The sequence below is a fragment of the Gracilinanus agilis genome, chromosome 5 (assembly GCF_016433145.1).
Source record: "Gracilinanus agilis isolate LMUSP501 chromosome 5, AgileGrace, whole genome shotgun sequence".
NCBI lineage: Eukaryota > Metazoa > Chordata > Mammalia > Didelphimorphia > Didelphidae > Gracilinanus > Gracilinanus agilis.
In genome coordinates this window covers 203,041,426-203,067,171 of record NC_058134.1, presented here as the reverse complement: position 1 = coordinate 203,067,171, position 25,746 = coordinate 203,041,426, and the positions used below count along the sequence as shown (strand labels likewise).

The 25,746-nt window shown below is 38.5% G+C and overlaps 1 protein-coding gene across 1 annotated transcript in view; it reads left to right on the top strand.

The window, feature by feature from the left end:
* The window catches only part of TIGAR (TP53 induced glycolysis regulatory phosphatase), a 27,110-nt gene extending 15,906 nt beyond the window's left edge, over nucleotides 1-11,204 (top strand). The window contains exons 3-6 of the mRNA XM_044677764.1: nucleotides 153-274; nucleotides 900-977; nucleotides 3,917-4,027; nucleotides 8,994-11,204. Coding sequence (XP_044533699.1) covers nucleotides 153-274; nucleotides 900-977; nucleotides 3,917-4,027; nucleotides 8,994-9,422 — 740 coding nt within the window. The 3' untranslated portion in view covers nucleotides 9,423-11,204. The remainder of the gene's footprint in view (nucleotides 1-152; nucleotides 275-899; nucleotides 978-3,916; nucleotides 4,028-8,993) is intronic.
* The last annotated feature ends 14,542 nt before the right edge of the window (nucleotides 11,205-25,746 follow it).

The following is a 25,746-nucleotide window of genomic DNA, read 5'->3' as shown; positions in this document are numbered from 1 at the left end:
CTCTTTCTCTTTCTCTTTCTTTCTCTCTCCCTTCCTCCCTCCCTCCCTTCCTTCCTGCCTGCCTTCCTTCCATTTTCTCTTTCTCCCTCCCTCTCTCCTCCCTCCCTCCCTCCCTTCTGTTCTTCCTTCCTTCTCTTTCTTCTTTTCCTTAGGACAAGGAGTAGATGAACCTCTTTCAGAGATTGGTTTTAAACAAGCAGCTGCTGCTGGTGAATTTCTTAGTAATGTGAAGTTTACTCATATTTTCTCAAGTGATCTCATGCGCACAAAACAGGTAAGTACTTATTGGGGATAAATCTTTGGTAGTACTATTAGTTTTTTTTTTTTTTTTTTAATAATTAGGGACTATAAGAGATTTTTAAAAGGTACACATAATTGTAAGATCATATCCTAAGTATACTGTTGTAGTAATAGCTACTAAGGACTAGAAAATAAATACATAGTTTTATTTATTTAAAAAATAAACAGACTTTTGAATGCTTCCATATACTAAATTCTTTCTCTAAGTTAGATAGAAAGAATGCATAGTTAAAGGAAAAAATTATTATGCACTATTAAGCAAATCTGTATCCGGGGTCTACAGACTGTGGCCTGAGGACCCAATCCGGCCCACTGCCTTTCGTATTATTTAAAGACATAAAAACCATTCTTGTTTCATGGGCCTTACAAAAATAGGGTATAGGCCTAATTTAGCTGATGGGCTAAAGTTTGCTGATACCAGATCAGTATCAACATGGGAATGAGATAAGGAATATTAATTTTAGTCATTGAGACATACCTGTTCTCTTTTGACCTATAGGTAACATAGTGTTTGTGTTCAGATTTCATGGGATTCATTTTCAGAGCAACTTGAAGCAAATCATTCATGAAAAGAGAACTAATTTACTTTATATTTACAGACTACTGCCAGGATTTTGGAGAAAAGCAGATTCTGTAAAGAAGCAACAATAAAATATGATAGGAGACTTCGGGAAAGGGTAAGAGTTAAGTCTTGCTGTGGTGTTGGAACAGCTTAATTTATAACATGTGCTTTTCAAAATAGTCAAAAAGCCACTTTATTGTAAAAATGTAATATGACTTCTGTGGGGTGAAAATAAAGGGAGGAAGAGGAAGGTAGGATTGGATGGATAGGAGAAAGGAGAGAGGAAGGTAGAGGAAGGGAAAGGAAGGTTAGCGTCCCAGCCCGGCAGGGGAAATTGATCAGAGCCCCTAATAAATGACCAGAGAGCAACTTTAGGGTTTGAATAGCTAGGCTTTATTGTAATTAGAAAGAGAAAGGTCCAGGGAAAATTAGGAGGTAGGAAGAAAGGGGAAAAGGCACCAAGAGAGAGATCAGGGTCTCAGGGTGGAGAGCTACTTCCAGGGTCCAGAGAGCAGACCCTCCTGGGTAGAGAGAGAGAGCAGAGCTCAGGGTCAAGAGAGAGAAAAGGCGCCACACTTTCCCTTTTATCCTTTCCCTGACACCCCCTCCCCCCAAAGGAAGTGGGAGGCATCAGGGGAAGTTGTAGCAGAGAGAGTCCTGGGAGACGTAGTCTTCCAGGGCTTACAGTAATTTCAAATGACACACTTCATACTACCTAACATGTGTTTTCAGCTGAAATATTTGCCAAAAGTTTTGGGGAGCTTTCCTACACTTTCCCCATATTGATTCTCAGTCCTATACATCCTTCTATTCCATAGCAGCAATTTCCAACCTTTTAAAGTATAAATAACCTATTTTTTAAAGTGTATTTGATAGCTCTGTTTTTCTTCACTTCATTTAATTTCTTGATAGACCATCCCCTCTTTTATTAAATTATCTTTTGTAAAAGAAAAGTTAAAATAGGCAAAAGTTAAAAAAGGCAGCCCTATGGTAAATCCTCTGAAGTATTCTGCAACTCTAGTCCCCTGTTTCTCTAGTTGAGACATGATGTTTTAACATGTTTTCCAGGACCAAGAACGAGGACCACTTTTTAAATGTAAAACAAATTCAGGGAGCCCCACAGGATAGTAACGGTGCCATTAATTAAGAAGACATGGTGAAATGGAAAGAGCTTTGGATTTAGTGTGAAGAGGACCTGGATTTGTTTCCTGGCTCTGCTACTTGACTTCTTTTATGATGTTGGTTACTTAACCCCCGAGGAGGCCTGTTAGTGTCTTTATCTGTGAAAAGAGAGTAGTGGGCTAGATAATTTCTCAGCTCCTCTTCATCTCGAAGTTGGTCATCTTTTTATAAAATCTGTGTTGACAAAATGATTGGAATATAATAACACTTCTAAATGGTTTTGTGTTTTATTAATGCCAACAGCATCTGTGCTCACTTGAAAGATGGTAGTACACGCATTTGAGAAGCAGTATGTCAGCGTGGCCAGAAATTTGGCTTGGAATCAGGAAAACCTGAGTTCAAATCATGTCTCTGAAGTACACTGGCTTTGTGTGCCTGGGGAGCGAGTCACTTAACCTCTTGGTGTCCCGGTGATGTCCTTATAAGCCCAACTTACAGAGCAGCTGTTAATCTGTAACAATGGAGGGACTTTTTCTTACCTAGAAATTCTTTATATAGTGAAATTCTAAATCTGAACCCTAAATAAAAAAACAGCCGTATTCGTCCAAAGAAGCGTTTCATTCGTTATTCATTCCACAAGATGAGCTTCTTCCCTTCGTGACCTCAGAGGCCAGACCCGCGGCTTGGAAACTACCCATCTGAGTTATCCGTGTTTGGAGTGGACGGAGCAGGGCCCGATCGGGGTGTGGGAAAGCCTCGCCCATTCCCGGAGAGGGTTTTCCTGCTCTATGGAGGAGGATCAACATGCACTTACAATAGTGGACAGCATGAATTTTATAACAAAATTCCTTGCGATTGCCTTTATTCATGGCTAGTAGCCGCCGTCCCCCCGTAAGCATCCCTCTTCATGGTAGCAAAGGCGGCTCGAGGCATGAGCGGCCCTCCTGGTTCTGGTGTGCTCCAAGGAAACACCCACAGAGCCACTAAGGCCCAGAGGCGGTCTCTCTCCCTGTCCGTGCTGAATAGCTTTAATGAAGCAAACTTTTATTAAACACTCTGTGTGAGCTGCTACTAGGCTCTTTCAGTGAGACCGAGATGCCTGCCCTGCCCTGCCCTGCCCTCAAGGAGCCGGTAGACCTAATGGGCAATTTTCTTTCTTCTCTCTTTTTAAAAAAACTCATACCTTCAGTCTCAGAATCAATACGGAATACCAGTTCCGAGGCAGAAAGGCAGTAAAGGCTGGGCCAGTGATGGGCAAACTATGCCTGCGGGCCAGATGCGCCCCCTGAAATGGTCTATCCGGCTGCCCCATAGTGTTCCTAATCTGACAAATACAATGAAATGAACACAATACAATGAAACTCTGAAAGAGTTGCCTTAGAAACAGACTGACAGATGAGCATTTCCTTTCCTTTAGCCCCCTCTTTAAAGAGTTTGCCCATCCTTGGGCTAGGCAATTGGGATTAAGTGACTTGCCCAGGGTCACACAGCTGGGAAGTGTCTGAGGCTGGATTTGAACTCAGGACCTCCCATCTCTAGGCTTGACTCTCAATCCACTGAGCCACCCATTTGTCCGCCCCGCCCCCCCATGTTTATCACAACACTATTATAGACTTTTTAATTATTCTAATTAGTCCCATATTTACCTTAGGACATACTGATGGGTTACCTGACTTAGTTACTTCTAGTTCTGTGTATTAGGTACAGACTCATGCTTCTTAGGCACTTTATTGAACCTCCCCTGGATGCATGATGATGAGAATTCTTACTTTCATTTTTTATTATAGAAGAGAAATCCAGAGTAGTGAGGTGGTTAAATTTGCTATTTGCAAGCTTATTTCTCTATTTGGCTTGTAAGCCTTTTGTTAAAAATGGTATTATTGTTGCAAATACCTTAAATTACTCTTTATTTTCCCTTTTTTTCTGTTGCAGAAATATGGGATTGCAGAAGGCAAACCTTTGTGTGAATTAAGGGCATTGGCCAAAGCAGCTGGGGAACAGTGTCCCAATTTCACGCCTTCTGGAGGAGAAACATTAGATCAGGTATGCTAACACTTATACATAGAACCAACTTAAATTTGACTTAGCAGCAAGCTAATATAAACTTAGTGATGTCATGAAATATAAAACATCTCCATGATAATAAAGTAAGAACTTTTTTTTTCTTCTAACCTCTCATACTCATTCTCAAGTTTGGTAGGATTCGATGAATGGATGTAGACAAGCTGGGAATAAAATTGCTTCCTAGTATATTTGATGGAAATCCTGTGATCATCCCAATATTATATTATGGCCTATAAAGGCTATTTCTGCCCTTTTACATTTGTTATTGATTTCTTTATCCCCTATATGAAAGTATATTTTTAGTTCATCTAGAAAGTATAAGAACTATTTCGTGGGACAGCTACATGGCTCAGTGAATTGAGAGCCAGGCCTAGAGATTGGAAGTCCTGGGTTCAAATCTGGTCTCAGATACTTCTGGGCAAGTCACTTGACCCCCACTGCCTACCACTCTTCTGCCTTGGGACCGATACACAGTATTGATTCTAAGATGGAAGGTGAGGGTGTCCAAAAAAAGAAAAAAAGAAATATTTCTCTAGTTTAAAAATCTTTTCCAGACTTGTCCCCTTTGAAAGGTTGAGTTAGGATGGACAAGTGGTTTAAGTGTCAAACACAAGTGAGTGCCGCTTGTCTGGTTTCCCAAACTGCTTTTCCTGAAATGGACGAATGACCGTGAGGGGTTTCTTCTTTTAACTCCACGATGCACCTCTTTCCATTGAGAAGAGACTAGACTACTGGTAACAGGGGAGGGGGCCCTTCACGAAGAACATTTAAGGAAGGGAGTTGTGACTTTTTGGGCAATGTCAAGTTCAGCTGTTGTTTAATACATTATAATTTATTCTTCCTTCAAGATACTTATAAAAGTTACCTTTAGTCATCTTGGAGTAGAGGGGAAAATGCCTGATGCTGGGAGAACTATGACAGTTTGGACATTTCTCTTTCTAAGCTAGAAATGGCTTAAATTGAAAATACTGGTAGATGAAAAAACAAATTGTTTCTGGTGAACTTGTGGCTAAAATACAAAGTATTTTTTTCTTTGATATTTAACACATGATTATTTTTTATAAAGTACTATGAAATGCTGAGAAATAGGCATTATTTAATTCATAAATCAACATAGGTAAATTAAATCTAACTTATCCAACTACATATTCAGCTGTGTATTTTTTTATTTTTTATTTTTTTTTTATAACCCTTACCTTCCATCTTGGAGTCAATACTGCATATTGGCTCCAAGGCAGAAGAGTGGTAAGGGTAGGCAATGGGGGTCAACTGACTTGCCCAGGGTCACACAGCTGGGAAGTGGCTGAGGCTAGATTTGAACCTAGGACTTCCCGTCTCTAGGTCTGGCTCTCAATCCACTGAGCTACCCAGCTGCCCCCCCCCAGCTCTGTATTTTCATTATCTTTCTTTTGGATTTATCCAGCTCTGAGAGAGGAATATGAAAGCCTATCAATAATAATGGTACTATCAATACCTTTTTATGTACCTAGTGCTTTTACTCACTGTGCCATTTGGTTCATGCACATTTACTCTTTCAAAACAATTTTTTGGAGGTGATTTTTTTTGGTTACTTCAGCCTGAGGTTCTGAGATTTTCTATGGTTCAATTGTTGGTTAATTGGTATTGTAAATTTTAAATTTGTAGTAGCATAAATTAAAGTGTTTTATTATAAAAGAAAGCAACAGGACATGAAGAGTGGGAAGACAGCATTTGAAGAGTTTATTACAAAATATATACCTCATTTCATGGTGTATCAAATAAGCTCCAAGGAGTTTAGAATTTTCTGGTTTTAATTATTCATGTATTTATAAAGAATGTTCTTTGTCATCTCAGGGCAGCTACTTATTTTGCTTAATCCAGGCTCTACTGAGGAATATGCAAAATGTATAATTGGAATTTGGGAGATGCCATTTAAAAGTATATATATATTTTCTATGGACACGTGGGGACTATCAAACTACATTTCCCGTGGTCCAATGGGTTTCCGGTTTCCGGTTTCCGGTTCTTTGGGTGTGGGGACACCTGCGTCACCATGCAGAGGACAGTTTAAATGGGAGGAGAACCGAAAGTAAGGCCTCTTGACCTTCCTGAGGGCTGGCTAGAAGATGGGCTCTGGCAGTAAATATAAAAGATAGACACGGTCATATATATTTTACCAGCATGGCCATGGCTTTAATTAAATTACTAATTTCTATATTTATATCAGTCTTTATTATTTTTAATCGTAACAAACAGAGATAAGTCTCGGCAGTATAGAAAGAAAAAAATTAATTCTATACTCTGCGTTTTGGGCACAAGTCTTCTAGCAACATATTATTTTATCAATAAGTCTAATACCAAACTATGTCCACATTGGCATATTCTTCCTATGTCCTCTAATATAACATCCTACCTATGGGAATTTTAGGTAACATTCACAGGAATCTTGAACAAGGAAAAGATCATAATATGTTAAAATATAGTTTGGAGTCAACGTTCCAGAACTATAGTCACTACTCAGTTCCTTAGTTAACCATTCTTCAAACTATTGGAGAAAACAGAGGGAATTCCTCCCTGTGATCATTATCTTAAAATTTCCTGCATGAAAAAGGGTGGGTCATAGTATCAGTAGAGTTATAAAAACCACAAGGAAACAGTTCTTTTTCTTTTAGGAATATAACAGAAAATATAGTGGTAATGGAAACATAGGCAGAAATCAAAGAATACCTAAATATTAGAAGTATAGAGAAGGTAGGGTATTCAGAAACTAGTTAGGAGACATCTATGACCATGAAGACCTTCAAAATTCTGCTTCAGATAGGAATCTTCTTAAAAACTGAAGTAGAAGGGGCAGCTGGGTGGCTTAGTGGGTTGAGAGCCAGGCCCAGAGATGGGAGGTCCTGGGTTCGAATTTGGCCTCAGACACTTCTTAGCTCTGTGACCCTGGGCAAGTCACTTGACCCCCATTGCCTAGCCCTTACTGATCTGCCTTGTAATCAATAAGGGTTTAAAAACACACAACTGAAGTAGAGACAAATAAAAAAATCTTCCAGAAAGGCATCAAATTGAAGAAATACTAAGAAGCTTAAATTGGAAGATGTAGAAAAAGTGTAGTCCCTGATGTCAGCAATTCTTGGCAAATGCTTTGACTATTTAACTTGTTATTTAAACAAATGTGAGTAATCTTATTTAGCTTTGCCTTTGTATACCCTCTGTGCTGATGAGCACAGAGCTTGGCATATAGTTGCTCAACAAATACAAATAAATATAAATACAAAAAAAACAAATAAAACTTTGAATACTTGTGGAATTGATAAAAATTTGTCAAACATTTCTAGCTTACCCTGGTATGTACCATGGTTCTTGGAATGGGATAAATGCTTAATAAATGCTTGTGGGTTGATTAACTGCCTATTATATGTGCAGCTTGACAAAAACCTTTAGCATTTCAGTGAGAATCGGCTGTTGATTAGTGCAAATTGTAACCCTTTCAAACAGTTAATGAGAGATGCTACGTTTGAAAAATATATCACCCAGTAATCAACTTCTGAGTTTTAGCAAGGCCAGTCCTTGAAATATAGTCCTTACCAGTCTTTTATTTGAAACTTTTCCAGCTTAGTGTAGGACTTGATAGAACTTGTGCTCCTTAGGAAGGAAGGAAGGAAGGAAGGAAGGAAATAAAAAGGGAAGGAGGGAAGGGAGGAAGGAGGGAGGGAGGAAGGAAGGAAAGAAAGAGGGAAGGAGGGAAAGAAGGAAGGAGGGAGGAAGGAAGGAAAGAAGGAGGGAGGGAGGTAGAGAGGGAGAAAAGAAGGAAGGAAGGAGGAAGGAAGGAAAGAAAGAGGGAAGGAGGGAAGGAGGGAGGGAGGGAAGAAGAAAGGAAGGAAGGAAATCCCTCTTAGGAATTTGTGTTGTCACTTGCTCTGCAACCTAGAATGTTAAGAGACTTGTCTAGGGCCCTGAGACATTAAGTGATTGATCTCTAGACCCCAACCTTTAGTGTATATCAGAAGACTTGAATCCAAGCCAATTCTCTCTCCACTACTCTGGATGTAATGAAAATTTTAGATTAAATATTTAAGGAGGATGTATCTCCTCTAGAGAAGCCTCGGTTTATCAAAATTACACATGGTACTCAAGATATGGTGTGATTAGCACAGAGTACAAGGGCAATACTGCTTCCCTAGTCTATAATATAAAATTTATAATTTAAACTAATATAAATAAATAAATAACAAAAAAAAATAAATAAAATTAAAATGAATAAAAAGTTATCTCTCTTGAGAAAGAGGAATTGGACATAAACTCCTGGGCTTTGGTGGGGCTAGAGAACAGAAACTAATGGGTAGAAGTTAGAGAAAGAAAACTCTTGCTTTAATATAAAAAAAAAACCCAACTTCCTAACTTAGTTTTCATTAGTTTTCCATAACCTAAAATGAAATGGATTCTCTTATGAGATGGTAGATTCCTTGTCAATGGAATTAGAGGGCTGTATGACCACTTACCTCTAAGGATCATGGAAAGAGGAATCATGGTGAAGGCAGAAAGTTGATTTAAATACTTTTGAGAGAGAACATGATTTATCACTTGTTTGTATGGGTATATGATTTGGGGTTTTGGTTTTAACAGATTACTACAAAAATGGATAATATGGAAATAGGTTCTGAGTGATAATATATGTATAACTCAGTGAAATTGCTTGACAACTGTGGGAGGAGGTAAGGAAAAGGGGAGGGAGACAAGAAGAATCATGTAACCATGGAAGAAAATGAAAAAATAAAATTTTAAATGAAAAAAAGTCTAAAGGGACAGCCTTGATATAAGTTTGAGAAAAAAATAGTTTCTGATATCTCTCTTAATTTACAAATCTGTGATTTGAATGAATAAAGCTTTAATTTTAATAAAATGTTAAAAATGAGTCAAGCCACTTTGCTTATTGGAAATTATTCTTTTATTTGTTTGTTTGTAGGTGAAGTTACGTGCAAAGAACTTTTTTGAATTTCTTTGTCAACTTGTCCTGAATGAAGCTGGTCAAAAAGGACAGCCCACATCAGGAATAAAAGACAGTGGCCTGGAGGCCTTTCAAGCATCTCCTTTAGGAAGCAACTTTGGTCTTGATCGTAATTCAGATAGCGTTGCCCAGACGTTAGATGCTAATATATTGGTGGTGAGCCATGGGGCTTACATGAGAAACATGTTTACTTATTTTGTGGTTGATCTAGAGTGTACTTTGCCAGCAGGTTTAAGCAGATCTGAACTCAATTCAGTCAGCCCCAATACAGGGATCAGTCACTTTATAATAAATGTAGAAGAAGGAGCTAAAGGGATTAAATCAACCATAAAGTGCATTTGTATTAATCTGCACGATCACCTAGCCAAAGTGACAGGAAGTACCTAAGCCCAAATAAATCATCACTAGGACATGACTATTTTTGTGTCCCTGAAGGAGCGCCTTGCTTCCTATAGTTATGATTCCAAATGCTTGAAAAAGCTTTCAGAAATAGGTTATAATGGATATGGAAAGCAGCAACAGAAAAACACTAAGTAAAACCCAGGGGGTGAGTTTTTAGTTGAGCTACTGGAATTTTCCGAAAGAAATGCCACTGTTTTCTTGCCAGGTTTTGACTTTGAATAGAAATGGAAATGTCCTTGTTGAAGAAATCTAGCGTTGTCAAATGAAGTGTTACAACTTTTGAAATATAATTTATTATCACGGTATTTCATGTATTTCTTTATTGTGCTAAACATTAGCACTGAGAATGGTTATTTTTTAATGACACTACCACAGTCTATCAAAGAATTGCTTATGCCGAAGGACATTTTTTCCTTTTTAACCAATTATGTCTAGATTTTGCAGCTAATTTATCAAATCATGTTTTTCGTTTTGTTCTACTTTTTTAATGTCATTATTTGTTTTTTATGGCCAAAAAAATAAATATAGCTTATGTGATTGGCTTTTGGTGAGCAGCATACTGTATATTTCACTACCAATTTTTAATGTTTGGGAAAAGGAACTATTTATTATGGAATGTTGTCTCTTAGTTTAGAATGCCTCTCTATGTTGAAGAAATCTACTTTCTGAAATAAAAACATTTATCAACATGATGAGTTCATAAAAAATAAAATAACATTACTATTTCTTGTGGAGAAAATAATTGTTTGGGCCTTTTAGAAATAAGATTGTTTAGAAAGAAGAAGAAAAGCCCAAATTATTAAAACAAAATGGACTACTAAATCCCAGAAACTTGGAGCAATACTTGATTTAAACCAAAGGCTAGGAGAAGATTTTTTTTAAAAGTCGTCCCTCATTCAAGAAACTTTTTTGGTCTAAATCCTAGCTCTGCTACTACTAGCTGTGTGGCCTTTGGCAGGACCTTGCTTTCTGACCTTTCTGAGCCTCAGCTCCCTTATCCATAAATTAAGGGGATTAGATTAGAAGGTCTCTGATGTCATTTCCAGTTCTGACATTCTGAGTAAGAAAGGATAAAATTCAACTTGGTTCCTAAATGATCCTGTCAGGCAAAAGATAAATTAGTGGAGGAAAGAGTGAGGCCAGAGAAGTAGCCTTGGAGAAGCAAGTTCAACTGCTCAGAGAATGAAGAAAGAAGAAGGGTTGGTGTGAATTTAGTTTAAGGCAGAGGATCTAGCATTCCAGCTCTTATTAATATCCATTTGAGCAACTTATTTCGTTTATATCTTTGGGCTTAGGTATTTTCATATCTAAAATGTTGAATTAGATAACCTTCTGTCCTAAATCTTAGGGTCCTCTGTAGAAAATGGGTTATACAAAAACTAAAAGAATCCACCGGGTGTCAGGAAGAACTCAAAGCTTGTCCAGTTCAGAAAGGAGCAAAGTTTATCTGATGTTTACTCTCCTTCCTCCTTTCTCCATGATGATATGCTTTCATTCTCAATTATAAGAAATACCAAGTTCACTTTGCTCTTCTGTTTACGTTTTTATGTTCCTTTTTTCCTTCCTTTTTCTTCTCTTTAAATTTTTCAAAGTAGAACCAATCCAGGATCTCTGCTTTTCTTATTTAATTCTCTCCATACCCTTTAAAGATAATAAAGTTCTGAAGAGACACTTGTTTCTTTTTCTTCCATTAGAATATTAGTATTGCATCATCATGTAGCTTTTTCTGGTAGCTCAAATAAATTTACCTATCTAGGTTTCTCTGGACCCTTGTGTTTTTTTTAAGTAGTTTTTATTGTTATTCACATTTATTAAGCATTATTTTACTCTCAACCTCTTCCCTTCATCCTTGCTTGGAAACACCACCTCCACCTTTATGTAATATATATGCACAATCAAGCAAAACAAGTCCCCATACTGGCCATGTCAGAAAATATCTACCTCATTCTATATATTAGTCCATCAACCCTTTGGTAGTAAGTGGGTAGAATTCCTTTGAAATTATTGCATTAATCAGAGTTCTTAAGTTTTTCAAAATTCTTTTCTTTTTATAATGTTAAATTGTTTGGGATGTTCACTCTGCATCAGTTTGTACAAGTCTTCCCAGGTTTCGCTGAAACTATTCTTGTCATTGTTTTTTAGCACAGCAATATTTTATTATATTCATATGCTATAATATGTTCAACCTTTCCCTGATTGATGAGTACCTCTTTAGTTTCTAGTTCTTTGCCACAATAAAAAGAGCTGCTGTAAGTATTTTGTGTAAAGGAGACCATGCATAGATTTCTTCTTTGTCTGATCTCCTTTAGGGGTCTAGACCTGGTAGTTGTATTATTAGGTCTTAAGAATTTTCACATTTTAATGGTTTTTTGAGCATAGTTCCAAATTGTTTTCCAGAAGGACTAGACCAAATCACAGATTCACTTGTATTCCTGAAACACCTTCCACCAGTTATCATTTCTCTTTTTGTCAATTTGGCCAAATTGGGTGTGAGGCTGAATTTCAGTTGGCTTAATAGACATCTCCCTAATTTATTAGTTATTTGGAGCATATTTTGTCTGTCTGTAGATAGTTTAGATGTTTTCCTTTAAAAACTGTTCATATTCCTAAACTATTTATCAATTGGGGAATAGCTTTTACTCTTACAAATTTGAATCAGTTCTATATATGTCTTAGAAATAAGACCAATTTTATTAGAAAAACTTGCAATAAAGATTTTTTCCGCCAGTTAACTGTTTTCCTTATGATCATATTTATGTTGGATTTGTTTTTGCAGAGCCTTTTAAATTTTATGTATTCAAGATTGTCCATTTCATCTTTTGCAATCCTCTCTAGTCTTTGTTTGGTCATAAGCTCTTTCCCAATATAGTATCAGATTTTGTTTTCATTATTACCACTTTGTAATATAGTTTGAAATCTTTACTTCTAAACCCCCTTTCCTACTTTTCATTATTTTCCTTGGGATTCTTGACCATTTTCGGCAGATGAATTTTTTTCCTGGGTCTAGGAAATAATCCTTTGGTGATTGTTATGGCATTGGATAAAGAAAATAATCATATAAAAATCAAGTATTATTTTATGTTTGCATCTCAGAGTCCCAATTCAGCTCTAGTCTTTTCATCAGAAATGCTTTAAAATCCTCTATTTCCTTAAAGATCTATCCCACTGATGCTTCCCTTTCCTCACCCCAGGCTTATAATCAGCTTTGCAAGCTAAATTATTATTATTTTTTTAACCTTTACCCTCTGTCTTAGAATTGTTACTAAATATTGGTTCCAAGGCAGAAAAACTGTAAGGGCTAGTCATGGGGGTTAAGTGACTTACCCAGAGTCACACAGCTAGGTGATGTCTGAGGCCAAATTAGAACTGGGTATCCCCCTTCTTCAGGCCTGTTTCTCTATTCACTGAGCTACCTAGCTGCCCATCTAAATTATTCATGATTGCAAGTCTGTCTGTTTTGCTTTTTGGAATATTATATACCAAGTTCTTTTCTTGTTTTTAATAGTAACTGCCAGGTCTTGTGTCATCGTTAACCTAGCCCCTGGGTACCAGAACTTCTCTTTGGATGCTTATTCTTCCTCCCCTTTCTCAGCCAACCTTTCTCCTATTGGTAGGGGGAACCCTTTTTAATAAATTTGCTTAGTATTTTTTTCTTTAATAGAGGAGCTCTAGATTTTGACTTTGACATCTCATATCTTCCTTCTGGGATTTCTTTTTCTTTTTTTTCCTTTTTCACTAAAACCACCCTTCCTAACCTTAATTCTAAGACGGATTCTATAATATAATATCAATATAATATTGATTGTAAGACAGAAGTGTGGCAAGAGCTTAAATGATTTGCCCAGGGTCACCCAGTAGGAAGTGTCTGAAGCCACACTTGAACCCAGGTCCTCTCAATACCAGGTCTGGTGCTTTCTCCACTGTGCTGCCTATCTGCCCCTAGAGTTTCTTTTAAGAAGTGATTGGCTGATTCTTTCTTTACCTTGCCCTCCGATTCTAATAGATCTAAGCAATTTTCTTTATACTTTCTTAAATAGTGTCTAGGTTTTTTTGGTTTTGTTTTTTTTTTAAACAATGCTCTTCTGTGGAGTCTAATGATACTTTTTTTTTTCTTTTGGAGTCTAATGATCCTTAAATTCATTCTTATTACTTTTCTAGGTCACTTACTTTTAATAATCAGGTCCCTTATACTTTCTGTTTTTCTTTCCCATCTTTTAATTTTGGTCTAATATTTCTGGCTATTTCATGAAATCCTTGATTTCCGTTTGGTCTGTTTCAGTTTTCAAGGAGTCCATATCTTAGGTAAGTTTTCAGTTTTCTAAGCTATTCTCCCTTTCAATTTTTTCCCCAAGTGCTTTTATTTCATTTTTAAAAATTCTTTATTCATCACTATTCAGTTGTCCTTGTGGAGAATCATTTTTTTCCTTTAAGTCATTTGTTGTAGTTGTTGGGTTACTCTCTTTTGGGGGATCTCTAGATTTGAAGTATTTTTTATATTGTCTGTGCTATATTTTATTTACTCCTGTGCCCAACTTTAGATCCTGACTTGGAGCTTTGTGTCAAGTTCAGGTGCCATCCCCTATGCACTTTTAGGTGGGAGTGAGAGCTCTGTGAGATTAATTGCCTGGATACCCTGAGTTCTTGTGTTGACCTTTCCCTCCACTTAAGTGACCCTAAACTTTTTAGGTTCAGAGCACTGGATCTTCGGGGCATCCCTGCCTTTGTGGTAGGGACCTTAGAGCCCCTGGGCGTGAAGTGCCCTGACCTAAGATTCGTGGTGTATGATGGCCATTGCCCCTTTCTGGAGCTTTCTCAGGGATCTTGCTGCCTCCACTTAGAAAGCCTCTTCGCTTCTCTTTTTTTCCTGGTCATGAAAGGCAACTAGGTGAAAAAAGTGGATCGAGAACTGGCCTTGTGGTCTCTGGAACCTCAGATTCTGGCCAAATCATTCTCACCTCATTTTCTGCAAGATGGGAATAATAAAGTCATCTTGCAAGGTTGTCATGAGGAACAAATGAATAACACAAACCATTCTTTTTCAACCTTAAAAGTGTTAGATCCTTTTATCTATTTTTATTATCTCAGATGCTGGGAGGTTCTGCTAGGCTGCTCATTTTTGCTGTTGGATGTCCATTTTCCTATTCCCTTTGGGTGTCTGGCAGATCCCTGTTCAAGTCTGGGGTGGAAGAAATCACTTAGAATAGTTTCTTAATGGATTTATTGATCATTATTTAGCCTGGCTTGAACCCCTCAGGGTTTTGATAGCATAGAACTGCGTGGGAGCCTGGCCATCTGCCTCCACTTCAGGTAACCATTTTGGCAAGAAACCTTAGTGTTCCTACGTTCAGATTTAGAAGAAGTGTATGGAGGGCAGTCGCATAGCTCAGTGGAAGAAGAGCCAGGCCTAGAGATGGGAGGTTCTGGGTTCAAATATGACCTCAGACACTGACTAGCTGCTGTGACCCTGGGCAAGTCATTTAACCCCCATTGTCTAGCCCTTACCACTCTTCTGCCTTGGAAACAATTCCAAAGATTGATTCCAAGGCAGAAGATAAGGGTTTAAAAAATGTGTATCTTAAATTTAACATGTTAGCAATAAAATTGTTCAATCTATTCCTGTCCCGGTTTCACCTTTCATCAGTTCATATAGTTTCTATAGATTATTCATATTCATCTTTACATATGGCACAATAATATTCTATGACATTCATATAAGTTGGTTAATTTAGCCATTCTCTAATTGATGTTCACTCTGTTTTTACCTCAAGAAGGGCTACAATAATGTATAATAGAGTTCATAATCTCTTTCTGTCTTTTACCTTTTTGGGGGTATATGAAGATCTTGTATATGATTTGGGTACATGATTGCAAAACGTTTTCCAGAATGGATCATGTTGCTGTTGAGAGCTCGAAACAGGAGATAGAAAGCATTATAAATATAAAATAGATAATTTTGATTATATCAAATTAAAATGTTTTGCATAAACAAAACAAATGCAACCAAGATTAGAAGGAAAGCAGAAAAAAGTTAGAGCATCTCCAATAAAGAACTAATTTCTCAAATATAGAGAGAATTAAGTCAAATATATAAAAATAAAAGTCAGATTCTCTAATTGATAAATGGTGAAAGGATATGAACATGCAATTTTCAGATGAAGAAATCAAAACCATCTATAGTCATATGAAAAAATGCTCCAAATCACTCTTGATTACAGAAATGCAAATCAAAACATCTCTTGAGATGCTACCTCATACCAAATAGACTAGCTAATATAACAGAAAAGGAAAATGATAAATATTGAAGGGGATTTGGGAAAATTGGGACACAAAATACACTGTTGGTAGAGTTGTGATCTGATCCAACCATTCTGGAGAGCAATTTGGAACTATGCTAAAAGGACTAAAACTGCATTTCCTTTGACCTTTAAGTACTATTACTAGGTCCATATCCCAAAGAGATAAAAAAAAAGGGAAAAGAACCTATTATACTAAAATATTTATTGCTTTTTGTGATAGCAAAGGACTGGAAAAGAGGAGTTGTCCAACATTTGGGGAATGGCTGAACAAGTTGTGGCAGTCACCTATATGATGATTATGGAATGCTATTGTGCTATAAGAAATAACAAAACAGGATGATTTTAGAAAAATCTGGAAAGACACGAATTGATGCAAAGTGAAGTGAGCAAACCAGCAGAACATTGTACACAGGGACATCAATATTTCTTGATGAACAACTGTGAGTGACCCAGTTATTCTCAGCAATGCAGTGATCCAAGATAATCCCAGAGACTCATGATGAAAAATGCCATCTGCTCTCCAAGGAAGAACTGATGGGGTCAGAATGCAGACTGAAACATTACTATATTTCATTTTCTTTCTTTTTTTTTTTTTTGCATTTTAGATCTCTTCCACAAAATGACTAATATGGAAAGATGTTTTACGTGATTACACATGTAAAATCTATATCGGATTGCTTACTGGCTTGGGAAGAAGGGAGAGAATTTGGAACTCAAAACTTAAAAGAAAAAATAATGTTAAATTGTTTTTACATGTAACCGGGAGGGGGAAATTTAAAAAAACTTCAACAAATAAAGAGAATATTAAAACCTATAGTACCTACTTCACAGGTTTTGTTGCAAAAGCTCAAATGAAGTGATAAATGCAAAGAACTTCAGAGATGTTAAAAGCATAATACAGCTGTTGTCTAGTAGAACATTAACTCTGGAGGCCAGGGACTATTTTATCTTTTACCTTTGTATCCCTAATTCCCTCACACACAAATAGGCATTTAATAAATATCTGTTGGATTTGGAGTCCAAGTTGATTTGGTACAATCCCTTCATTTTACGTGATACAGAAGAGCCAACATTCAGACTGTAAGAGGGAAATGGGCTTTAAAAGCAGATTTAGAAATTTGGCCAGGCAGGCTGGCTGGAGCTAATGTTACAACCTGGAGCACAGAAAGGGATTGAACACAGAGGACTCTAAAGGCAGTTGTGGGCTTGAAGGAGCTGGGGAACCACTGACCTGAGAGCCTGTGGATTTGGGGTATCTGAGCAACATCTGGAGCATCTCAACTAGCAGGATCAAGGAGAGCAGTTTGAGAATACTGTCTTGTTTGGTGGACAAGCAAGAGGAGTCTCCCGGACTTCTCTGAAGATGTATTTGGCCGGAACCTGTGCTCTTGGAATGTACTTGGACAGATACATTTTGAGCTACTCATCAAGACCATCTACGTGAGATCCCATCGTGTCCTGGCTGCCTGCATACTGTAATGTAGGGATTTCCAAGACCTTTAACCTTTAACCCTGAATTGGTCCCATAGTATTTTAGAGTAGTGTGACCTCTCCCACACCTATCACCCTTAAATTATCTATTAAAAATGTTTTTTTACTTCCTGTTGTTTCTTTCCCATAGTAAGTAAAGTATCCCTGGCTGAGGGAATGTCCGTTTAACTGACCAACTGCCATTCCCCAAACCTCACATCCTTCATTGGTTTTCCTGTGTTTACCTCTCAGTTATCCCTTGTCCAAGCAGTCCTCCTTTTCCCCTTTCTCTAAACCTAGTGTTTTAATTATTTACCCATAAGAAGACCCAGGTTTTTTTTGTTTGTTTGTTTTGTTTTTTTAATTTTAAACCCTTAACTTCTGGGTATTGACTTATAGGTGGAAGATTGGTAAGGGTAGGCAATGGGGGTCAAGTGACTTGCCCAGGGTCACACAGCTGGGAAGTGTCTGAGGCCAGATTTGAACCTAGGACCTCCTGTCTCTAGGCCTGGCTCTCAATCCACTGAGCTACCCAGCTGCCCCCTTAGACCCAGGTTTTTTTTGACTCTCCATCAATGAGTATTTCTGTTGCACCTTGTTGCCATTTCAACCTACTATCAAGTGATCCCTGAAAATTTATGAGACACTTTGTCCTATCATCTTGGCATACTCAAGCTGATCATCATAATTAGCAACGAGTGCACCGTGAAGCCAACGGCAGCCCATATGATGACATTTATGGCAAAGGGAAAAGAAAAGATTATTGTTCTACATGGAAAGATCCTTCACACCAACATATACTTTGATACTTGCTGACTTTGGTATAAAATTTATGAGAGGCGGTGAGAAATATATTGAGAAACATCATAGTAGTACAAGATGGAAGAGGCCAAATGTTTGTGTATTTAATAGTCCTTGTAGGCATGCAAATATTTTTAAAAGCCATAGGATAAAATATTAAGCCTCTTTGTGGAAATAGAAGAAAAACAACTGCTTGAACACATGGGTTGATGTGGACATGATTGGGGATGGAGACTCCAAACGACCACACCAATGCAACTATCAATAATATGGAAATAAGTATTGATTGATGACACATGTTAAAATCTGTGGAAATGTGTGTTGGCTATGGGGTGGGGGAGGGGAAAGGGGGGTGAAGGAGAAAGTAAAAACATGAATCATGTAACCATGGAAAATTTTTCTAAAAAAATAAATCTAAAAAAATATTAAGCCTCCTTAACCTTGGTTTGGGGGTGGGGCAGATAAATGAGCCTAGAAAACAAAGACTTGATTGTTTTTTTGATATATCAATTCTTGAAAACAGATGAAGAATAATTGAAAACATTGTCTTCAATTTTAAAATTCTACTCCAAAGTCTCATAGCATCAAGGTAGGTAACTGACTTGAAATCTATACAGCAAATTCTACCCTTTTGTAAGGCTTTAAGTATAGTCCTAGCAACAGACTGGATCTGCTTTTTAAGGACCACCTTAGTTCTTTTTAGTTCGACACTCATCACTAGTTGACCTGTCACATGGTGATGAATTCGTTGGCCATGGAAACCCATAGAACAAATTAAAATATACAATGTCTCTAAGTCCTGCGAGGCATCTTCCTTATTCTTTAGGTGGCAGCAGTAGAATGGTAGAATATGGGGCAGAGGATGCTAAGAATTGTACAAACTTTGAACTCAGGCTTATGATGAACTGATGGGAGGATGTGAACAAGAATTGCACAGAATGGGTTGGCATGGATGTATTGTGATCGGCCTCCTAGCAGGATCCATGAGAGAATGGACCTGTTTGCACATATCAGTGGAGTATAGGGTGGAAAAACAGACTGTGGGGATTGTCATCTTTGAGTGACGTTAGCTGATAAAGAGATGGCCCAAGGCCCTCAGATGGGATGAGAGCCTGAGCTGAGTGAGAGTGAGAATGCCCAGGTGAACACCAAGCTGTGGTAGTGAACCCCAAGACCCCACAGGAATATTTGAAACTAAACACCCAGCTCCAACACAACAGTGTCCCAGGAATCCGTGATCAGATAAGAAGCTGCTGGGTTAGGTCACACAGCTTCTTTGATGGCTTCTCCTGGCTTCAAAGCTGCTGACTGCGACTTAACTTTAGTTTGAGCAATCCCTTTCCCTCAGATACCCAAGGATATAACCAGTGATCCTTAGGGCAATGATGACACCCACCTAAGTAAGTTTAGCATTTAATAATAACAAACTTAGGAAAAGGGAACCAGGGCTGAAGGAAAGAGGTGCCAGGAAAGCTTGACTAAAACTGCTGATGATCAGGTTTGAGACTCTCAGCTGGAGAGGTTTGTCCTTGATGTTTTCTCTTCCTTGATGTTCAGTTGATTGAATGTATAACACAGATTAAACAGAAGTTGAAGGTGTGACATGTAGCAATTGGAACAGGATGCAGGTAACCTAAGTTGATTTGGTTTGGCTTACCCACATCCCAACCAGCCTCCCCAAGTCCCTTCTCAGGATTGAGAGAGCTTCTTGTTCAAATTTCTCCCTTTTATAGTCCTGCCAGTAACTGCTTCTCCTTGCTGGCTCCTGGCGATCTAGGTTGGTTCCAAATTCTAAACTGCTGAGTGTCACTCATCCTGCTCTCCATTTTGCACATCAGAAAGGACTGGCCTGCCTCAATCAAGAGATGTCCCACAGCAGAAGATTTTTATTAGCTGATGTATTTTTTGCCCATGGCAACCTCAATTAAGAGGTGGAAGAAATGAAAGCAGCTTTACTGTCTACATCCATATTTATTAGGTTGGTCTATTGTAAGACCCTATGAGGTATTATTAAGTCTGTGTCATATTCTACTGACTGTCTTGTTCCTGTAAATGTTTTTATTGTAATGATTTGACTTTTACAACTGTATCTTTTTTAAGGGGGCCACATCAAAGTTATACTTAATATTGAAATTCTGCAACATTCTCTTGTATTTGATACTTTTGCCTATAGTGGTTTTTAAAAGGTCACTAGTAACTTTTCTTTAAACATTCACTTTAAAAGTTTTCGAGTTTTAAAATCAGTCCCTTCCAGAATTCCCCCAGCCATTAAAAAGACCTGTAGTACGATACCCATTATTGGGCATGTTGATCAAAAGGGGCAAGGAAAATAGAGGAAAAGACAAAAAGTAAAGTTCAAACTGCACTCAGAATTCTTCACTTCTCTCTGAATGTGGATAGCACTTTTTCAGCAGTATAATTCACAAGCATAATAGATTGCGCCAGCCCCTTATTTTAACTGGGGGGTTTGTGCCTTTCTATTTTCAGGTGGGTTTCTCGTGAACAGCATATCGTGGGATTCTATTTTCCAAACTATTTTTTGCTATCCATTTCCGTGAGTTTATGGGTGAGTTCATTCACTGTGTATTTTCCTCCATCCTATTTTCTTTTGTTCATATATATATATATAAAGTGCATTTTGCTTTGATCACTTCCTCCCTTAATCTATCCTCTTATCATGCTGCCTCTCTTTCTCTTGACCCATTCCCCTTATGTACTTCCCAGTTGGGCAAAATGAATTTCTATATCCAACTGAGTGTGTATATAGATATACATATACATACACATACCATGTATACAATATAATGCATATACACACGTGCACACACATAACAGTCAATACATATATGTTATACATATGTAATGTATATGCACATGTATATTCTTCCCTCCTTGAACCAGTTTAGATGAGAATGAGGTTGAAAAAACCTACCTCCTCCCTATTTTCCTCTTTACTATAAAATCTTTTATGCCCCTTTTATGGGAGACGATTTCCCTCATTCTTCCTCTCCTACCTTCTCCCTATACATCCCTCTTTCTCTTTGTCCCATTTTAATTTTGAGATCATCCCAACAAAGTAGACTCCTAAATGCCCTAATGATATAGTTCTTGGAGGTAATATGGGTCATCTTCCCATCTGGGAATACAAACAATTTAAAGTTATTGAGTTCCATTAACTTTTTTTTAAACCCTTAATTTCTGTGTATTGGCTCCTTGGTGGAAGAGTGGTAAGGGTGGGCAATGGGGGTCAAGTGACTTGCCCAGGGTCACCCAGCTGGGAAGCGTCTGAGGCCAGATTTGAACCTAGGACCTCCCATCTCTAGGCCTGACTTTCAATCCACTGAGCTACCCAGCTGCCCTCTCTCACATTAACTTTTGATGCTTCTCTTCAATCTTGTGTTTGAATTTCAACTTGTCTATTCAGTTCTAGTCTTTACACCAGAAGTCCTCTATTTCACTAATTTTCCATTCCCCTGTCCCCATCCTCACCCATCTAAGAGTATACTCAGGTTTTTCAGAGTAGGTTATTCTTGGTTGTAACTCTGATTCCTTTGCCTTCCTGAATACCATATTCCAAGCCCTCCACTCCTTTATCCTAGCATCTGCTAGATCTTCTGTGAACCTTACATATTTGACCCCACAGTATTTGAATCTTGGCTCCTCCATTCCCTATTGTGTTTACAAACTGTTTTTTAGATATTTAAAAATTAATTTAAAAAACATTTTTTATTTTTTTTCTCTCTTTACTTCCCTCCAAATGGGGGAAAAACAACCTTTGTAACAAATATGCATAGTTAAGCAAAACAAATGCCCACATATGTCCAAAAACATGGTTAATTCTTCATTTTGAATGTCACTTCTTTCCAAGGAGGCATGAGTAGCATGTTTCATCACTCTTCCTCTAGAACAGTGATTACCAAAGCGGGCACTACTGCCCCCTGGTGGGTGCTGCAGCGATCCTGTGTGGGTGGTGATGGCCACAGGTGCATTTATCTTTCCTATTAATTGCTATTAAAATTAAAAAAAATTAATTTCCAGGGGGGCCAAGTAATATTTTTTTTCTAGAAAAGGGGTGGTAGGCAAAAAGAGTTTGGGAACAAATCATGGCTCATCTTTGTGCTGATCAGAGTTCTTGTCTTTCAGAATTGTTTGTTATTTACAATATTGTCATTGCATAAATTGTTCTCTTGGCTTTGTTCCCATCACTTCCTCATTTCATGTAAGTCTTCTCAAGTTTGGCAAGTATTGTTAAATTTATATAGGACAGCTAGGTGGTCCAGTGAAATAAGCTCTGGACCTGGAGTCAAGAAAACTCATTTTCCTGAGTTCAAATCTGGCCTCAGACACTTATAATTGTGTGTCCCTGGGCAAGTCTCTGTACCCAGTTTGTTTCAGTTCCTCAACTGTAAAAATGAACTGGAGAGGGAAATGGCAAACAATTCTGGTACCTTTGTCAAGAAAATCTCAAAATGGGGTCAGAAAGAGTTAAACAATTACAAATTAACAAACACCACATTTATACAGCATAATTTATTCAGCCATTCTCTGATGGATATCCCTTTAAGTTTCTAGTTCTTTGCCACCATAAAAAGAGCTGCTATGAATGTTGTGTTTTTTTAACCCTTACCTTCCATCTTGGAGTCAATACTGTGTATTGGCTCCAAAGCAGAAGAGTGGTAAGGGTAGGCAATGGGAGGGGTCAAGTGACTTGCCCAGGGTCACACAGCTGGGAAGTGTCTGAGATCAGATTTGAACCTAAGACCTCCTGTCTCTAGGCCTGGCTCTCAATCCACTGAGCTACCCAGCTGCCCCTGCTATGAATGTTTTTTGTACCTATGGATCCTTTCCCTCTTCCCCCCACCTCTTAGCAGTATAGACTTAGTAGTGGCATCACTGGATATGATTTGGGGCAAATGACTTTTCAGACACATTCCAAATTGCATTCCAGAATGACTTGGTTAATTCCTAGTGCTTTAATTTTTCCTATTTCCAGAATTTGTCATTAAAAAAATTTTTTTTTGCCAAATTTACCAGTCTGATCTGTGTGAAGAGGAACCTCCGAGGTATATTTAGGGTATTGACTTAGCAAAAGGGATTTGTTTCAGATCTCTGTGGAAAAAGAAATCACTTGTGTGCCCCAAGAATAAGAGTTTGGGCAGCCCAAATCAGCTCATATGCTGCCATAAGCCTCTAGAAAGGCACAGTGATCTGTCAGTCAACTATAATATCCCAAGTGCTCACTTGGTGGCATTCTCTTTAAATGACCAGCCCAGAGGCTCCTTAGATCTTCCCTGCTGTGATGGTTCAGAAAAGCCACCCCACAGCCTATAGTATCCCCATTGGTCACTAGAGGGCGCTCAGGTTGTAAATGTCTGCTTCTCTGGCTCCCTTGGTCAGGTTTGGAGTTAGATGATGGAATATCACTAGGGAGCATTAAAAAACTCACATTTTATGGCTCCAGAACCCCCAATCCATACTTAGGCTTGCCTCTCTAGTCACAGCTCCCCCCAAATTGCTTTCCCATCAGCTCACCCCTTCATAAAATGAAGCTATTCAAACACGGGGAAAACTAGAAGAAAGAAAGAAAGAAAGAAAGAAAAAAAAAAGAGAGAGAGAGATTGCTGAGAAGCTTTCCACTCTGGCACGTCATCCTACCTAGGGATCCGGATTAATCTCAATCATCCCCGAAGGACAGATCCGAGGGTCTTGGTTGATCTCTGAATAACTGAGCTGTGCCATTGGCTGAAGGAAGGGCTCTAGTCGCACTGGCACCTTATGGAATGCTTAGCGTTTCAGTCTATCACCTAATTGGAATCCCAGTAGCTGTTGTTTACAGGCCTTCACATCACTCTCCTTTCCTCCGGAAGTCCATTACTTGGTTCACAATTCCCCCTAATTTCTCCTTCCCAAATCCTGTCCTCACATTCCATGACTTTAACATATATATTAGCTCTCTTCCAAATACCCAAGTCACTGGATTCCTCAATCTACTCGGACCTGCTCCTGTATCCCACCTCAGCTATACATGAATGGTCATGAATTCTTTTTTTTTTATTATTTACTTTTTTTTAAACCCTTAACTTCAGTATATTGTCTCATAGGTGGAAGAGTGGTAAGGGTGGGCAATGGGGGTCAAGTGACTTGCCCAGGGTCACACAGCTGGGAAGTGGCTGAGGCCGGGTTTGAACCTAGGACCTCCTGTCTCTAGGCCTGGCTCTCAATCCACTGAGCTACCCAGCTGCCCCCAGGTCATGAATTCTTGATCCTGTCATCAACCACAAATACATTACCTTCATGCTGAAGAATTTCAGAGTCCTCTTAATCTGACCTTGGCTTTCTACTTCTCCCTGGCTTTCCCTACCAAACTTTACTCTTGGTCCACTCTGTGATCTCCATTCCCTTGACCTCTCGGGTCTCTCCAAGGCTATCTCCCCTGCACTAGTCACTGTCTCCTTTTACAGAAAACATGGAGCCCATTCATTATCTCTGGCTTCTTCCCTCTTTATCTTCTTTCACTTAGGTGTCTTCTGTCACTATCTCCTTCCCACATGTTCTACCAGATGAAGGGTCCCTACTCCTTACTGAAGACCCTTTCCTTGTTTTAGCAATCTCATTCCATTCCATCTCATCTTCTGTCATCCCTACTCTATCACTTTCAATCTCTCCTTGCCTTTTGGGTGTGTTGCTACTGCCCATGTCTCCCTCATCCTCAAAGAACCCTCATTTGGTATCCAATGATTGGGGAATGGCTGAACAAATTGTGGTGTCTGTTGGTGATGGAATACTATTGTGCTCAAAGGGATAATGAATTGGAGGAATTCCATGTGAACTGGAAAGACCTCCAGGAACTGATACAGAGCTAAAGGAGCGGAATCAGGAGAACCTTATACACAGAGACTGATAGCACTGTGACACAATCAAATGTAATGGACTTCTCTATTAGCAGCAATGCAATGACCCAGGACAATTCTGAGAGACTTACGAGAAAGGATGCTATCCACATCCAGAGAAAGAATTGTGGGAGCAGAAATGCATTACAATAACATATCATCGATCACATGGTTGTGATTGGGGATGTGATTGGGATTTTGTTGTTAAAAGATTGCTCTACTGAAAATATGAATAACAAAGAAATAGGTTTTGAACAATGATACATGTATAACCCAGTGGAACTGCTTGTCAGCTTTGGGAAGAGGGAGGTAAGGAGGGAGAATCAGGAATCATGGAACCATGGAAAATATTCTAAAAAAAAAAACTCCTCACTTGGTCCTTCCATTCCTGATTGCTATCATCCTAGGGTGAATACACTCCTTGACAAGGCTGTCCACAAGTGCTTTCACTTTCTTTCCTCTCATTCTCACCTAAACCTCTTTCAGTCTAGCTTCCAGTTGAAATTGCTTTCTCTGCAGATTCCAATAATCATTTTAATTGCCAAACTCTAGCTTTGTCTCACCTCCAGTTTCAAATATAAAACCCTCCATTTGATGATCAAAGCCTTTTATAACCTAGCTCTCCCTCCCATGACCTTTCCAAACCTCTAACACCATACTGCCTACCATATACTCTTCAATCCAGTGACACTAGCCTCCTTGCTGTTCCATGAAAAAGACACTTTAGCTCTTGGCTTCAGGCATTTCTTTTCTCTGTTTCCATTGCTTGTAATACTCTCCCTCCTCATCTCTGCCTCCTGGCTTCCCTGACTTCAAGTCCCAACTAAAAGTTGGGCTTCCCTGACTTCAAGT